At 36.4% G+C, this 18,478-nt stretch overlaps 1 protein-coding gene and 1 long non-coding RNA gene across 3 annotated transcripts in view; one reads left to right on the plus strand and one right to left on the minus strand.

The window, feature by feature from the left end:
- Window positions 1-18,478, plus strand: part of LOC134649685 (uncharacterized) — a 208,930-nt gene that overhangs the window by 128,501 nt on the left and 61,951 nt on the right. The window lies entirely within an intron of this gene.
- Window positions 1-18,478, minus strand: part of LOC134649576 (EGFR adapter protein-like) — a 109,054-nt gene that overhangs the window by 38,386 nt on the left and 52,190 nt on the right. For both annotated transcript variants that reach the window (XM_063504382.1, XM_063504381.1), the window contains exons 3-4: window positions 16,511-16,585; window positions 15,360-15,539 (exon numbers count right to left, since the gene is read on the minus strand). In XM_063504382.1, the coding sequence (XP_063360452.1) occupies window positions 15,360-15,539; window positions 16,511-16,585 (255 nt within the window). The remainder of the gene's footprint in view (window positions 1-15,359; window positions 15,540-16,510; window positions 16,586-18,478) is intronic.

Genomic DNA, 18,478 nt, shown 5'->3' on the forward strand with positions numbered 1-18,478 from the left:
TTGTCTCTGTCAATATACTTGCGAGGCAAGTTATAAATGTAAATATGTATCACTATTAGGTATTTTTGACCTAAGTTAGGACCTATAGGGCCTAGGCTCTACCTAGGAGCCTAGGACTAATTCACAAAACAAATACATTCAGTAAAAAAAAACGTTTATTTTGAATTTTCCAATTCCATGGCGATATTGAATAAACAGTTTACCCATTGCGTAACTGAGCGTCTTCAAAGAATAAAAGATTAACTTTTCCCACGCAAGGCGTGGCCATAAAAGGTTAATCTAATTTTATCACACTTATCAAACAAATGGACAATAAAGCTCTACGCTTTGTACTACGTCGAATATAGGCCTAATACAACTTCAGATACGCGACGTGTAACCGAAATGACTCGCTCCAGCTCATATCAAAAGACGTGTAGCTCATACAATGTTGCGTGCACTTAGGCCTTTTAAACCACAAAATCCCAAACTCTTTCCATATTACTCGGCCGTCCGCGGCACGACCGAAATTTATAACTGGTGCGGACTGGAATGCCAAGCGCCTCCCGATTGGAGATAATAAAATATTTGCGATCTCGGCGCCTAACCCACTGGTGACCGAGGACAAAGGCGATGCAGTATTAAGATGGGTTTTCAATAAAAGACTCCTGTCCATATAAATGGAAAGCGGGTCACAGAGAATTGACCTTTTACGTGGTTGTAGTTCTTTGTTGAAATTCCGTCATACAATACAAGACTTGATGGATGTCCAATCGAGCGCTGCTGGTAGCTTAGTTCGCTGGTTCGATTAGGCGGTGTCAAAGTTGTGGGAATTTGTTTAATTAACACTTTCGCTACGGCAATTTGTTGTAATGCAATTAAACATAGTTACTGCGTCGGGCCGAATCAACCCGTTGCCGGTGTTAAAGTAACATTTTTATAGCGACTGCAGCAACGGCGTTGAATTATTATGTCGATTATGGAACGTTAAATCCGTCCCTTCACTTTTTTTATCAAAGAGACAGCTGTAGCTGTAAAGGAATAACCGTTCGGATTCGGACTAATACCTATTTACACGTACATTACTGCGCGACGTTACTGCCGACTACATTGATTCCGCATGTCGATCGATGTTGCTGCCCGGACTTTTGATGTTTCTGAACGGTAACTTTACGCTGCAACAGCAACACATTGTTGAGACCACTTTCGAGCACAGAAAACCAAATTTGAACGAATAACTATTCCGTGCAGTATGACCCACTTATCTTAGCAACCCAATTTCGCAGGACCCAATCCAGTCTTTATCAGTCGTAAGGAAACCCAGCCGTTTCGTTAAACGCATTGTCCTATTTGAATCTGGATGGAAGTCGGTAAAGAATGGCGAGGATTTGATGGTCCGGGCACAAGGGTGCTCGTAAAAGTATTTGGGATGAGGATATATCGCGGAATTTGGAATCGAATTTGAGGGACGGTCGATGTATTTGGTGGGAAATGTTTGAGAAATTGTCATTTTAGATGATTTACTGATTTAATGTATCAAATGTTATCTTAGCTATTAATCATAGATATTATAAATAGTAAAAATACATAATAAGAGACTAAATAATGTACTAACTAAATGCCTTTTTATACATATAACAGCAAAGTTACCACCCAAATTCTATTATTGAAATATTATGTAACTTGCCATAAAGGCTTTTTATATTTACTACATAAATACCTTGTTAAAGTATTGTATGTACAAATCTGTTAAAAATGTTCCATTAGGAAATAGTAGGATGATTAAAACTCCAACACTAGGAAAAGGAAATCGAACTGTATCAATCACCAAACAGTAATCGGCTCCCAACCCGGTGCGTCCACATATACAGTGAAACCTGGTTAAGTGGGACCTGGATAAGTGAGAAACCTCTATAGCTGGGACTCATGGTGCGGTCCCGGCACTTTAGCGCTGATTTACCTCTGTTAGTGAGATAAAACGAACCTCTATAACTGGGATTAGTTGTTGTGATTTTATAGTCACATTTACCTCTATAATTGACACTGAAAGTGTATTTTACCTCTTTTACTGAGACTATATTTATAAGATTACATTTTCCTAATTGTTTTTTTAGAATTTTATAGGAATTGACCTCTGTATCTGAGATAACGTCAATCTATGACCTCTCTAACTTGGACTTTATTGATCAATTTCCGTATTCTTACTAACTCTTAAGTCTATCCACAAATTCCGCATTTGCTTAATTGTGTCTAAACGACTTCAAGTTTCATTTAGTTACTTTATGTAGTTAAAACTATCGAAACGAAAGCTGAAATCTTGATAAGTAACACGAATAAACAAATATGTATTCATTTAATAAATTTCTAAGACGCAATGAAGTCCGTATCAAATTTAATTGAAAAAAATCTATCCTTTGGAGAATCATTCAAAATAAATTCAAATAAATATTTTTAACAGACTTAAAAAATATTTAGGGGCAAGGATTATTTTACCTTATTTATTTTTAAAGATAATTACAAAATACCTTATTAACCACCTCTATAACTGAAATATATCCTCTATTCTCACCTCTATTAATGGGACCCTCTGTAAATGAGACAGAAATTTATTTGTACCTGGCTAACTGAGAACCTGGGTAAGTGGAATACCTCTTTAAGTGAGACAAATCTGCTCGTCCCTTGAAGTCTCACTTATCCAGGTTTCACTGTAATTGCCGGGAAGATATCAATAAAACAGGATCAAAGACGGTAAAAATACCCTTTACTGCCGCGTAAATATCCGGTTTACTGCGTGCACTCCACGTCAAAAATATGTATGCATTTCAGGTCTTATTACGACGGTACAAGGTGCAAAAACGAGTAAATTTATTTAGCTTCAACTAAACAAATAAACACGATATTGTAACGCTTGTCCCGAACGCGGAATTTAACGAGCTTGTAGCTTAATTTTACTATAGTTTGCGGCCAGAATTTTAATGGAATTTAAATAGAAGTTTAAATTAAATGCATTGTTTTGCTTGCTTTGTAATTTAATGTTTACTAAAACGTTTATCGTAGAATCAGTGAAACATTTTATGTCAAGATACTCGATTCAAGAACTCAAACGGTATGTTCAACAAACGAGGTTGACTTCCAAAAATAATACTATAGTATTATCATTTGCACGAGTTTAGGAATTTACAACGGTACTTCACAACGAAAAACTTTACAACTTTGAAGGAAATTACGTGCACACAATCTCTGCTAACCTTTCACCTTGCAAGCATCCTGGCCACAATTAGCAGACCGGTGGGACCACCGTTCAATCCTCGAAGAGAAATGGCGGCTACTCGTATCTGTCAGCAGAGGACGCTGGGAAGCGATTTGTGGGTCTGGTCGGTACCAGGTGAGGGTTGTAGAGAAAACTTTTGGTGAGATCCGGGTCAAAAACTTTACATGCCATTGACATCATAGGTATATTCAATGCACTTCAAAGTCATATTTTCTTGCTAAACACTTATAAACAAGTTTCAGTCGGTGCAAAGTTAGTATCGACTGACTCTATCTCACTTGATCTCATATGACATGTCTAAAATATCTAGGAGGGACAAGTACCTAAGTAATAACACTAAAATAAAGTTGAACTTATTTTGTAAATATCGAAGGGGTAAATACTGTAGTAGTGTTAACGCCAAGTCGAGTAATATAAGTTTAAACCTACTTTTTAAAAGCTGTATGATGAAAACATTAGCAAAGTGTAAAAAAACATTGTCTACAAGTACAGCAAATATTTCCAAAAGGTTTTTGGCTTATTCTATAGAGAAACTTTAATAAAAACAGGACATAAAATGCTGATTTGAAAATGATGACTGATACTTGTCTCCTTTTAAATTTAACTTTTAAATCCCAACATGGATCTGACTGAAATTTATTTCCATTTCGTAACCCACTTGGCCTCGAAGACTTTTAAGTCCGGGGTGTTATTTACGATTGCGAAAATCCGCTAATTCATTCCAACGAATACCGATCGCCAAAAATATCGCTCGGCTCTGACTGCCCGAAAACTTTGCATTTGCAACGAGGACTGCAACAGTAAGGGCAATTTATAACAAGAGTGTACACTTTTAACTAACCATCAATGGATTATTTTGATAAATTTATGAATTGTCAGTTAACAGTGTAGGGTCAGTTGTCGAACATTGAAACAATCGTACACAGTGAAACTTTGCGATATCTCGGAAACTAGGTGTTATCAGCTAGTGCCGTCTGTCAAGCAAGGGCAGGCTCAAGGACCCCCAGCACCCCAATATGCGAGCGCGCCTCGGAGAAGGAGCACGTTGCTACGAGCGTTATTGTGAATTCGTGTGACAAAATCCGAATCACTTTTGAACACTATCAAATAGTCACCTTAATAACTATTCTCCCGGAAAACTAGTGTTAATGCGCAAGTCTTATATAATCACACCCATACACACAGAAATCACCATCCCATCATTTATACTGGCTACTGACTCACCTTACAACACACACACACACACACACACACACACACACACACACACACACACACACACACACACACACACACGTCAGCCGTTTTTGTTTTTGTTTAGAACATATATTCATCTAGACTCCCCCTTCTATCTTAGTAGTATGTTCCTTTAGTACTTAAGTTTATAAAATAACTTGTACCACTTTCCTCGGAGGAATCGCTGAATCCTGAGTCACAGGCTTTGTCCTAGTTCAGGAAACAGAGGCTCAATCCAAAATGAAACTGATACAAACCTAATACTTATAAGTTTTTTTTTGTTTTGTTTCCTTTTTTTTGTAATTGTAAAAAAAAAAAAAAAAGTAATATTTTTCATTTATGTTTCGCAATTTTTTACCAAGATATAGAGTCTAGTTTGGCGTTATTTAATTTTTTGTTGTGTTCTATGTGTATTAAAGTTACTTTGGAGCTAAATATTTTTAAATTTCTTTCACTCTTTGGTGCAGTTTTTTTTATTGTTTCAAAAAACACCCCCTAGTCTCACAATGAAACATATTTATGTAGTAAACAATGAAACATGATGTTCACTGAACACCAATATTAGTACACAATGAAACAAACTCATTATTTTTTTAATTAATTAAAGACTATGTGCGAAATTTGTGAAACTAAAATACCATGAAAATTGATAATAATTTGTCTATCATATGACAAAATATAAGATACTTAACTTTAGAAATGGCTGAGATAGGATAGTTTATATGTTGAATGTTTCATTGATGGCAAGGTTAAGGTCACATGTCTAACATTGAAACAGTCGTTTATAATCACTATGTTGCAAGAAAGTGTATGATATCAAGCATGTCCCGCGTCCACCTAGTTGGCAATCATGCTCCGCGGACATAAAAGGCGCCTTTCTCGCAGCATGCCGTAAGTGCCGACCAGATTTTCGATTCACAATGAAACTTAGGTGTGCGTACAATGAAACAAGTCTTTCGCTTTTAGATATTTCAGCAATCTTATAACGATTCCATATTTTGGAAACCTTTTAAATAACAAATTTCAGCCTACCACTATTTTCTCCTTTCCTTTCTCATTAATTGATTGAAAGGATGTATGTATTAATGTAACATATTTATTACAACGTTTCAATGTTTATTAAGGATGTTTCATGGTAGACTATATATATATTACATCTGTTTCACTGTAAAAATTAGAGTGTTTCATTGAAAACATGCACAAGTACACAATGAAACAAAACTCATTTTTCAAAAAAAGCTTTATAATACAGAAACTGTTAAAAATTAGTAGAAACCAAGAACGCCATATGATAGACAAATAAATTGTTTATCTTCATACGAAATATCACACTCATAACTTTAAAAACACCAGAGATAGGAAGGCTTAAACTTTTAGTGTTTCATTGATCAACAACTAACCCTAGATGATGGTAAGATGCGCGTAAGTGATGTTTACAAAACACACTGTATTGAATTGATTATTTATCTCTCCAGGCATATGAGACAATATAGTATACTATGATAAGTAGTGTAATTTAACTTGTAAGGAGTACATCGAGTGGGTGGATGTTGATCTTGCTGTTTCCATAGCACGAACCTTGGACAAATAACAGCCATAATGAATAGGACTAATAGTGGTGATGAACTGCCTAACTAGTTCTACCGCAAATAAATAGTAATATCTGGGAGACCGAGCTTCGCTCGGAAAACATATATAGAAACTCAAAAATGCGCGTTTTCCCAGGGATAAGATCTAGCTAGATCGAATTTTCGCCCTCGGAAACCCCCATACAGAAAATTTCATCGAAATCATTAGAGCCGTTTCCGAGATCCCCGAAATATATATATATATAAATAAATAAATATACAATAATTGCTCGTTTAAAGGTATAAGATAAAAGATTTATTTCGGCAAACAATGCTCGCCTTTCATAAGATGCCCCCATAAAAATTGACAACAACAACACCCACACAACAAGACAACAAGAGCATACGCAAAGTATCTCATGAGCTTCACCTTTCATCATTTGTGAGATATCTTTTGGTGTCACCAGCAATGTAACATTCAACAATGCCAAATACTCTCTGACAATTCCTTTTTTATGTTCTCTTGTGCATTGTCGCCTTCATCGACTGGAGTAAGAACCGATACAATCGCGCCAACTTTTACCGACGCATATTCGGAATAACTTTTTCCACATTAATTGCCTGAGATTGTTTTCGGGGAACGGGCCTGCTCGATCGCAGTGATTATCACATTTCGGTGTAACATTATAGCGTAATTAGCTGTAATTTTACTGATGCGGCGATTTTTCTGTCCTAACCAGATCTTCATACAACACCGATGATAAAACTTTACGCAGCGATAATGTTAAGAATTAATTAGATTTGATGTTTGCAATTAACGGTTTTTATCGCTATATCAGGTAGCCAAAGGAACGTATGCCATATACTTGCTGCATATGCTCCCTTCCGACAAAATTGTAAATTATGGATAAAGTATAATCACTGTAATTGTTAAGCACGTAGGTATTGGACATACCATAGTGTTAATGAACAACCAAATTAGCGGAATCTCTAAATTGTTTAACAATAACCAGCTAGATGTGTCAGTCTGAAGGACGTTGCTGGTGTTTTACAGTTGACCTGGAAATTAAACCATCAATACAATATTCCTCTAAGTAATTGATACTTGTTTTTAGTAGCATTTTCGTGGCTGGTTGTAGCAAATAAATCAAGGGAGATGTATAGGCCGAAGATCTTTTAAGATAACAGTAACCGTTTTACTGTTAATAAATACTGCCATTTGGAAGAAAAAGGCGGTAAAGATTCAGGAAACTCCTAAATTTTTATTCCTGTTTCTTATCGTAGACATATTGACATCGAGTGTCGGTTTAGCTGATTGTTTTTGTTGTAATTTAATGGGGTAATGAGACCCGTAAACGTTATCATAAAGAACTGAGAACTATTTCTGCTTGGCTGCCTGAACTTAATTGAACAAGGTATGCGGTAGGAAACCTGAACGGTTTACTCCAGGATATTATGTATGGCAAGCTTGCTATCAGGAAGGTATTCTTTCTCTCTCTTTCTCATTCTATTTAATGTCAAGAGTCCTGCTTCTCAGTTTGCAAATGTCTTTAAATCAGCGACGTCACGAGATGTGAACCAAGCATTTACTACACGCCCGTTGACTGTTAAAACTATAAAACTTCCCTCCTCTGTTTATGTTTTTTTTGCCGAAGTCTGGTGAAAATATTCGAGTACCCGTCGTTCTCCGACGCTAAAATTTTTGTTTATATACTTGTATTTTGTTTTGCGTAATCACGGTCAAAATCGACGTCACTGATTTCGTCAAAGAAACGTCAACTCCCTCAAATGTAGCCTAATAGCTATTTTGTTTCTAAGTGCAACTAGAAACAGTTTGATAAATAGCTTCTTGTGTATACTGGTTTAGTTTCCAAGAGAACTCAATGCTTGTTTGCATGCCGCCGCTGCTTCTAGTCGATATTGTTTATGGTTTTGGACATTGAATACAGTTATAGGCTATTGTCTTATTCTGATGGTGGCCTTGTTTTCCTCCTGTATCATTCTCATTGTATATTACTCAGCATATTTATTATAGTTTTGTTCTTACCAAGACGCACTGTTTGTATCTATAAAAAAAAGTATTATAAGTACTGATTGCAACTAAAGTAGTAATTCCCTTCCCCTAACAGTGATCTTCCTTCTTTTGTCTTGTCAACCTGTCCTGTCAGAAATCTCGTCATATTATCATTAATGTTTTTATTTACAATCTTTTACATATGTTATAGATACGTATAGGATAAACAAGGAAGATTTAATTAGCTACAGGAGAATAAAAGTGAATGTGGTATGCCAATGAACACAAAATAATCAACAAAACAAGTCATTGTTTCAATCCCTGTCAATGAACAGCAATATCGCGAAAGCCTCAAACAAAGGGTATGAATGAAATGTCCATCTGACCACGAGACAGACAGACAGACCTCATTGTTTTGAGACAATAGGTTTTGTACCAAGGGACCAGGGGATGACGGTGGTTGTCTTTAGAGATGCCACGCGCTGTTTTGAAAGGGATGAGGTGCCTTTTAATTAGCTAAGAACTAAGAACTCTAGAAGTAGATGAATTAGCAAAATGAATACGTATAGAGTCAGACTAAGAAAAGTCTGCAGCCGATTTGATAGCCCACGCAGTGCAAGTGTTATTTTCACGTCATAATTTAATAGAAGTTTGACGTTTAAAATAACACTGGCACTGCGAGGGCTGTCAAACCCGCTGCAGACTTTTCTTGGTCTGACTCTAGTGTTTTATACTACAATAATTATGGCAGGAAAATCGTTTGTCATTATCCGTCATTTTGACATTTCTGTTTGTTAGAGAGAAACAAAATTTAACAGAAGCCTGAAATAGGCTGCTAAGTTTCATTATAAATAAGGACGTAAAAAAAGCAAATATAATTTTTTCCATAAGAATGCTGCCAACGTACCACGACCGATCATGACCCATTACATTAAAAATAAACATACCTATTTTAAAAGATTGTATACTAATCTGGCCCAGCTATCTTTGCAAATACTCAAACCATTAAATGAACAATGCGCATCATTGCAGCATTGTCAGCTCATAAAAGCCAAAAAAACATATGCCGAAAGTAAACAAAAGCCAAATCCAGGGGTCGGGTGAGCCGTAATTAAAAGGAACAGTGGGATCAGGTAGATTCGACCACCCGAACCTATCCCTTTTTTTATTTTACAGCCTTTTAACTAGCTAATACACAAACATAATAATATCTGGCAATTCATTATTGTTTCTTCTTTCCATATCCTGTTTTAAAATTAATTAACAAAACAAATGCAAACCCATGTCCCCCTATTTGTAATTCCCATATATTTCAGTTGATGATCCTTACATCATCATACATTACTTACTTAAAGGTAATTTTTCAATGCAGTTTCGTGTGGCATAGGTCGTACACAAATTAACCATATACTTACGTGAAGGGGGTCACGCTTGTCACGTATTGTAATTATTTCCTTTCCGAAAGCTCCTTGCGGTTTGGCGCAAGTAGTTTGTTTTTAATGTTGGAAAGAAAGTAAGGAAAGTTTCAGACCTTCCGAGCTTTAGCACAAGCTTAGCTTGAGCCTTTTGGCTGGCATGTTTATGTATGTTCGCAAATGATATACAATACATACTTTTCTTTCTTTCTTTCCTTCCTTTCATAGAATATGGGTTTTATGTTAATATGTAACATCATTTGAGATAGCACAATAGGTGAAACATTTTTAATTTTAAGACCCAAGGTTCACCAGTGAACGATTGGTCTAATGAGATATTGATTTGTGTTAAAAAGGGGCTTTAATCTTCTGTAGTTTTGGAGTTGTAGGTAGTAGATAGATCATAATCTTTTGTGGGAAATCTTTTTTCGTGAACCTCGATCTAAATAGTTTGTAATGACTTTGAATGTATTGTTTTGTTCATAGTTAAGTATATATCTATGGTTGATTTCTTGCTTATGTTGGTATAAAGTTGTATGGAATAGGATACCTAATTACTCAATTCTCTCTCTTTAATATTCATACAACATAAATCCACACAATAGTTCTCGATGTGGAATAAGCAACGTTTCTGCCACTTGACCAGTTGTTGCAATGCAACTTAAAGCATTCTAAGAATGCATAGGTACAATACAACATTCTGTCGGCTGTGGTCTTAAACCTAGAACTTATTCAGAGACTTGCAAGAGCGGGAAACAGCTATCTATCAGAATGAGATGGCAATACCTTTTATAGATAACTTTCTCATTCTAGCATATAGCTGTATTCTGCTCTTGTCATGCTAACAGGATAGTAAATGCAAGTTTTAATTCTAACCAAACCGGTGAGTTCCTAGCCACAGGCCTCAAACATACCACAGTTGTATATTTAGGGCTGTAGATTATTTTAATACAGTAGAATCTTTAGAAGATTTGACGAAATTTTTGGTAAGTTGGATGCAAGTCTTTATTGCTTCCTACCGATGTATAAAAACAATACTGTGTAGAAATGAGATGAGAATCGGAGAAAAAAATATCGGAATTCTCAAAAGCATTCCACTCCGAACTCGTTTATCAAATTCCGTTTATTCATGAATGGACGAAGCAAAAAACACGCAAACTGAATATGATAAAACCATTAATAAATTATACATTATTAAAAAGGGTAAGCATAATATTCCCACTCACACAAAAGGCCGCATACCAGAGCTAGCTCCCACGGTAAGTAAACATGGTAGCACTTTTACATTTATCACTGAACAAAACACCACCTATGTAACTGGCACTGGCGTCGCGCGTGAGTACAAACGCCACGTCCGTCCGCTCCGGCGGTTGGAAGCAAACTGAGCAAGGCGACAGCAAACTCGTTCCGAAGCCTTCATGCTTGCGCTCGCGCACAATGGTAACACGAGCACCTGTGTATTGCTATTTTTTTTTAATTTATAAGTTCGATGAACTTGGCGAATATACAAATGATATAATGTGACCTTTGATGGTATTTTTGTAGCTGTATAATTTTTGCAAGCTGCAAGTTTCTTATGGAACTTTGAAAAAAACTAATTTATTTTTATTGCATCAGCGTTCATAAATTTTACAAAGGCTTACGTGCTTTAAAGGTTTATAAGGTTAAGTATCTCTTACAATGCATTCTGGCAAAAATACCATCGTCTGTGTTTACTGTTCTCCAACTTATTTTAAGAGGTTTGAATGAAGTGCATATACTGTTTTGTACTTACAAACGCGAAATAAATGAAAGGCATATAATATTCATCAATGAATTTATAAGAAGCTATTTCGTGGGCTCATAAGAGAGACGGATTGAGATAAATATCATATTTTGAAAATCTAAATGTGCCTTCTATTACAAGCTTTCTTCAGAATGCCCCCCCTCCTCCGCGCACCGCGCAAGGTCACGCGCAACGACACGAAAGTCGCATACCGATGCAATTCGCGAACGGAACTGGCTATCAAAAAGCTTTCTGCGCTTCGCTCGCGCGCAAGATTGACTACCTATCCAATAATGGAGTAGGGTACCTAGAACTCGATTCTCACAGGCTTGCCAAACAGCCAGTATTTTAACACAGGTTATGAAAAAACAGAAAATCTATTAACGCCGGATTCCCTGTATTTTTGGCGCGCCGCCACTGCTAACCACAGTACTCACATTGGAATACATACTAAATAAGGGACGGAAGATGCTATCGTGCGACTTTCGAAAGATCAAACAGTATTTTTTGGATATAACCTTATTATTTTAAGTATCATATACGATCAATCGTACCTACTAACTAAACACACACACACCCACAGCATTTGAACTTCAAATGCCCTTGTGTGAAAAAAGTGATCAATAAAAAATATTTGTATTGTTAGTACACTTACAGACCAATTATCACAAAAAACACACAAAGCATGAACAGCAATTGACGGCTACGCGACAACATAACCAATCCATTAGATGCGCTTGCGTCTCGGAACGAGTCACGATTTGACCCTCCGCCTCCAAATCGTCGGAATTCTGAGAATGTGTGATAAGAAGTGCGTTATCGCAATAGCCAGTTTGACTGAAGCCTGGTCTAAGTGAAAGTTGCTCAAGCAAGACCTAATAATGCCAATCAAAATGTGTGCAAGATCCTAAACTATCTAAATATACAAATTGTAATGCAGGTCTTGTAAATCCAAATGTATGTTCTTTAAATAATTTGAGTTTATTATGTTATGACATCAGTTTACTCATGGTACTTGTAGACTATGATTTATTTAAACAAGCGAGCAAAGTACATATTTAATAAATACGTACCTATTGCAAGTTAAATCGTAAGTTTAAACTTGAAAATATTTTCAAGTACTGCCGTACCGTAAGTACCTACTGTGTAATACAGTCAAATGCGCCTTATTTGCTCCCCACTGTCTAATTGTGCTCCAATGGTTTTTAAACATTTATTAAAACTATATCATAATCACAACCTAATTGAAGTGTGACAACATGATAGTAGCGATGATCTACTTTATCGTCATTAATACATATATCATACCACACTATCATTTTTTTAATAATGTTATATTTCTGAACCAAATTAGGCACAATTTTACACTACGGTACTTAATCACATACGAATCAAAAAAACTTGTTGTCCGTGAATAAATAGTACGGCATTCCTATATTGGTATCAAGAATGTAGCAATTAAAAGTTAACGTCAACAGTCAAATTAATCGACAGAGCTTTCGCAAACCTAACCGATTGATGTTCGTTTCTTTAGATGTTATATTATATAAAGCAATTATGCACGAAATTGATAATATCGTGAGTCGTGAGTTAAAAGAATGTATTTTTCACTGTAACCTGCTTATCTTTAACCTGTGATCAATGTACAGAGGTTAATGTAAATCTTGACAGGTAATTGTGACTACTGACCTTATACATATAAGTACAAGACCTTTCAGTCTATATATGTTGTCCGCTTTCACTAGCATAATAACGTCAGCTCGTGCTGGCCGTCTGGATGTTCACACAGGAAATGCAACACGTGATTTTAGACTCTATCTACAGTTCACTGTGATTACTCAAACTAACCTGAAATTAATTACTGTTATAGTTTGGCCCCTGTCTCAAATTAAAACTACCCCTTTCTTTGTTTTTTATATTAATGTGGCTACAGAATTTAACAAAGAACATAATGGATGTATTTTCAACCGCGTATAAGTCGCCCAAATTCAAAACAGTATACCTACTTCCTTATACCATTATTTGTGCATGCTTGCGGGTAATTATCGTGATTTTTACTCAAATTTATCGCCGTCCAGCGCCAAATTGCCAAAACCGCGCGAATTTAGGGCTGGATTGCGCCAAAACCGCATGAATTTAGCACCGAATTAGCTGCGTGATTAGGGATGCCGGCGATTTGTCAGGACCTGGACTGGGCCGTGGAAATAGGGTTTGCGGTCATTTAACAAGCGTTATACCTGGATTGAAAGTGGTAGAGAAAGAAAAAGGTAAATACATTTTAATAGCTGGTCTTTTTATCGATTTTCGAGAGATTATAAGTAGTATAAGAATCTAAATAAATAATATTTAAATTATAAAAACAGCATGTAAACACCTTTACCTACACTCCCTACGACAGCACGTTCCTTCTTAGTCTGTTTTGGTTGATTAAATAAATAATTATGTTTTTACCGTATTTTTTTTAATGTTACATTTCTAAATAAATTATTACGCTAATTGCTAAACTTCAAAAAAAATACGTGACAGCTACTACCTTCTATAAAATTAACCGTCATAGGGACCATCATTCGAAGCGAGAGGTAATATCTATCTAGTTTCCTGAAAACTTCTTCTTTAGACCATTCCCACTCAAGTCACTTAAAGCGGGGTTCCTACCGCAGCGAGCTCATGGTCAAGCCAAGCCATGCAAATGCACCCATTGCAGCTCTGCCTGAATTACCTAACGATAGTCCAGGCTACACCCATTAATAACGTTTCTAATCTCCCATCAACTTGAAGCTTGTTCTTCAATTATAAGCTTTATTTACCCGGAATTAAGGTGGTATTTGAAATGGCATGAAAAATAGCGATACGAGGTCTCAGAATCCTTATCAATTCTGCTTGGGAACAATCGCGATGGGAGAAATATGACTGGGTTAACGGTGAGCGATGTTATCTCAAATAGGATCTCATTTGAATTTAACTTAGATATGTGTATTATGTAGTGGACAAATTTTAAGGGAACGCCCAGTCTTTCTAAGATGGAATATAGTCCAGAATTTGGGACTGGTTTCGCCGTGGTGAGGTGGCCTAGGGGTTTAAGGCAGTGTTCAAGGCGTTAGGCGCGATAGCTTACAAACGCCGGTTCGAACCCGGCCTTCACTTCTGGAGAGCTTCGTCACTTTTCTATTTCAGTTAATAATTAATATACAGTAGTGTGCCTTCTTAAAAAACACAAATCAAAATATTTGATTAAAATATAATATATGTAATTTGATTTGTTCTTTAAGTTGTGTAATTTTAAAGGATTTCACGATTAATAAGTACTGTACTTGCTCTCAATTCAATTTGAATGCCGCTGTTGTGGAAACCTAATATTATTATATTTATTGCTTAATTTACACAAAAACAACTGAACAACCTCTACAGTGGGTATATAGCAACGAGCAGAAGCTAGTGTGAGTGCGACATTAATATACTTTATTAGGTATTCGGTATATTATTCTACATTACCGTACAAACTTTACTAGTACTTCCAAGTCCTAAATCAGGTTTACTACAGTTCAGGAGTGGGCAATACCTGCACCCAATTTGAATAAAACGGATACGCGAGAACTGCACCGTGTGGCCTATTCTAGCTAAACTATTTTATATTGTTTATATACTATTGATACGACCTTGACCGGTAAAACCAATCAGAGTTGGCGGCTCACGCTGATTGCTTCGGAACTTCTGACAAAATGCAATCAGTCGTCTCATAAGGCATCGATCGCACTTATTGGTGTATGTGAGACGCCAGATGAAACAACTGAAGGTGGTATTAAAACAAGATCAAAACCATATTACATTATTAAATCAGAATCGGCCTCCGAGTTTATACACGAGCAAACTGTTTAGGAAGGCCCATTTGTATTCACTACGATTAACATGGAGTTTGCTACAGTTTAGAGATACCTAGTGGAACGTTTAGAATATATTTAATGAATTCTGAGGTGTATACTTTTCACTGAATATTGGTATACCTTATGTTGTTGTAATAAGATCACAGAGTCGCGAACAGCGAGGGAACTGACATCCGCTTTTCTGGCTTAGCACTGCAGAAACATTATATGGAATTATGTACCCTACTGACCTTTTCGGGCGTCTCAGTCCTGAAGGCGTGGCAGTAGTGCCTCGGCGCGGGCTCGGCGTGTTCGCCGAACGGTTCGGCGCGCGGCACGGCGCGCTCGCGCGCCACGAACGCGAACAGCGATCGCGCGCTCTCACACGTCGCGAACGAGATCCGGCGCAGCGCGTGATACATGCGCACACTCTGGAAAACATGTTTGATCTGTGATATTATAAATTTTCTGGTGTGAGAAGCTTACATTCTTACTTAGTTTCACTGTGAAATTGTGCCGTGTGCCAAACACCATGTCAAGTTAAGTAAATGAAGCACATGTTCTAAAGGTCAATTCAATACATTCAGTATTTTTTAAGACTACAACAGTTCTAAGCAATTTTTGTTTCATCTATGAAATATATTTTCCGATCCGGTTTATTCCCTCACATGGATCACTTATTACAGGGATTAGTTCGCCTTTGTACCTCAGTTTATGTAAATTTTATGTGAACCTATTTTGGTACAATAAAGTGATTATACAGGGTGGTCCAAACCTTGACGTCCATAATTTTTTTTTTAGATTCGTCACGTCGTGGGCTATCAGAATATACCCCATGTATGTTAGCCGATTTTTCGTAGTTTTCGAGTTATGATTTTTTAATATTTTAACTTTTGTTATGAAATTCCGGGGTTCCCATACAGAGTCGCTAAAAAATAACTACAATCCCGTTGCCAGGGAGGTGTTGGGATTATACTGAGCAACTTTTACTATGGGACCAACCCCGAAATCGCGAAAAAAAAAATTGGCTGTTTCATACATTTTGGCTGGCCCATTTTTCTATGGAAGGGTAAAATTTTTTTCGCGATTTTGGGGTTGGTCCCATAGTAAAAGTTGCTCAGTATAATCCCAAAACCTCCCTGGCAACGGGAATGCAGTTATTTTTTAGCCACTCTGTATGGGAACCCCGGAATTTCATAACAAAAGTTAAAAGTTTAAAAAATCATAACTCGAAAACTACGAAAAATCGGCTAACATACATGGGATATATTCTGATAGCCCACGACGTGAGGAAGCTAAAAAAAATTTTTGGACGTCAGGGTTTGGACCACCCTGTATACTACTACTACTGCACAAGTTGATTATTTTACCCCAAAACCAAAGTAATAAATTGGCTACTTACCTGATCTTCTGGGTCGCATACTTTGACCCCCGAAGGCGCGACCACGATCAGAACCGGGACCGCACATTCGCTATCCTGCAACAAAGCAAAAGACGATTTTAATAATGTGGAGTTGATGAAACAATCCAAGTCTCTCTTTGTGAAGATGTGGGCTATGATCAATTAAGATCAACAGTTCAGGAGTAGGTACCGAATACGGAACACGAATATCGTAAAGTATTTATTGCTGCAATCGGTATTAATTACACTACCGGTCAGGTATTCATTGTTTTTGGTAGGTAGATAAAATTATGTAGGTACCAAATAAAATATAAAAAGGTAAATAAAATTTACCAACTTATGTACATACCCTGTTTATTTATGAGTACCTGCCTCTTGAAATTCAATCCTGATTAGAATGAAGACATTAATATCCCTGTTAAAATGAAGAGATACGAACAGAATAATATTTATGATGACATATTAGTCAACGGTATTATAAAGCATGTAAAGAAATGTACTTTGTTTCATATAGGTATGCACAAAGATAATTTAAAGCCGAAAGAATAAAAACAAAACTTGCATAAAACAAAAGCATTCTCACTTACTTTGAAGAGTGATTAAAAATGGCAACAATATCAATAAAAAATAATTAAAAGCCGGAAAGTGAGTAACGGCACAATAAGGCAAGAGGTCGCGTCGCAATAAATGGAGACAAAGGGGACTATTAAAGCACGCGTCGGTTATTTGCATATAAGTATATATGAGCTATGAGCCTGCCTAGCGTCGGCCACCATACCAACTACCTACTATAAATAATTATAAAACTGGAAATGTACGCCAAAGTGAATGTGAATGTCTTTTTAGGGTTCCGTAGCCAAATGGCAAAAAACGGAACCCTTATAGATTCGTCATGTCTGTCTGTCTGTTTGTCTGTCTGTCCGTCTGTCTGTCCGTCCGTATGTCACAGCCACTTTTCTCCGAAACTATAAGAACTATACTGTTGAAACTTGGTAAGTAGATGTATTCTGTGAACCGCATTAAGATTTTCACACAAAAATAGAAAAAAAAACAATAAATTTTTGGGGTTCCCCATACTTCGAACTGAAACTCAAAATTTTTTTTCATCAAACCCATACGTGTGGGGGATAGGTCTTCAAAAATGATATTGAGGTTTCTAATATCATTTTTTTCTAAACTGAATAGTTTGCGCGAGAGACACTTCCAAAGTGGTAAAATGTGTGTCCCCCCCCCCCTAACTTTTAAAATAAGAGAATGATAAAACTAAAAAAAATATATGATGTACATTACCATGTAAACTTCCACCGAAAATTCGTTTGAACGAGATCTAGCAAGTAGTTTTTTTTTAATACGTCATAAATCGCCTAAATACGGAACCCTTCATGGGCGAGTCCGACTCGCACTTGGCCGCTTTTTCTACAATTTAGGCATATTACAATACCCTTATATATTATTATAATGCCAAAAACTACTACCTACCGCTTCTAACCCTAAACCACAGTCCCGAGAAGATACCGGCGCAATAACAGCGTAATGTAGTTCTATCATATAAGATATCAAATTAAAAAAATTAAAATAAAGTATTTCCAAAAAGATAATAAACCAATAAATCAAAGAAATATACAGTAATTAAAAGTACCTATTTAAACTGTAACTAATCCTCTCCGTCATTAACAATTAGTAAGAGAACTTAGAACAAAATGAATTAGTCAATAATGATATGCAGTAGGTAAATCCCTTTTAATAACATTAGTGGAGTTAAGTTACATTGTATTTATGGAAATTCGCTGACAGTTGTTGTGCTAAATGTGTAATACGATTACGATAGAAGAATGGAGTTATTCATATTTTCCCACGTATTTTAACATGAAGTTAACTATATCACATAAATATTTTATGTAAAAAAATCACCATAACCAGCGCCAGCGGTCCATATTGTCACTTTTACGAACTGACTGTACATTTGTA

The sequence above is a fragment of the Cydia amplana genome, chromosome 7, assembly GCF_948474715.1.
Source record: "Cydia amplana chromosome 7, ilCydAmpl1.1, whole genome shotgun sequence".
Taxonomy (NCBI): domain Eukaryota; kingdom Metazoa; phylum Arthropoda; class Insecta; order Lepidoptera; family Tortricidae; genus Cydia; species Cydia amplana.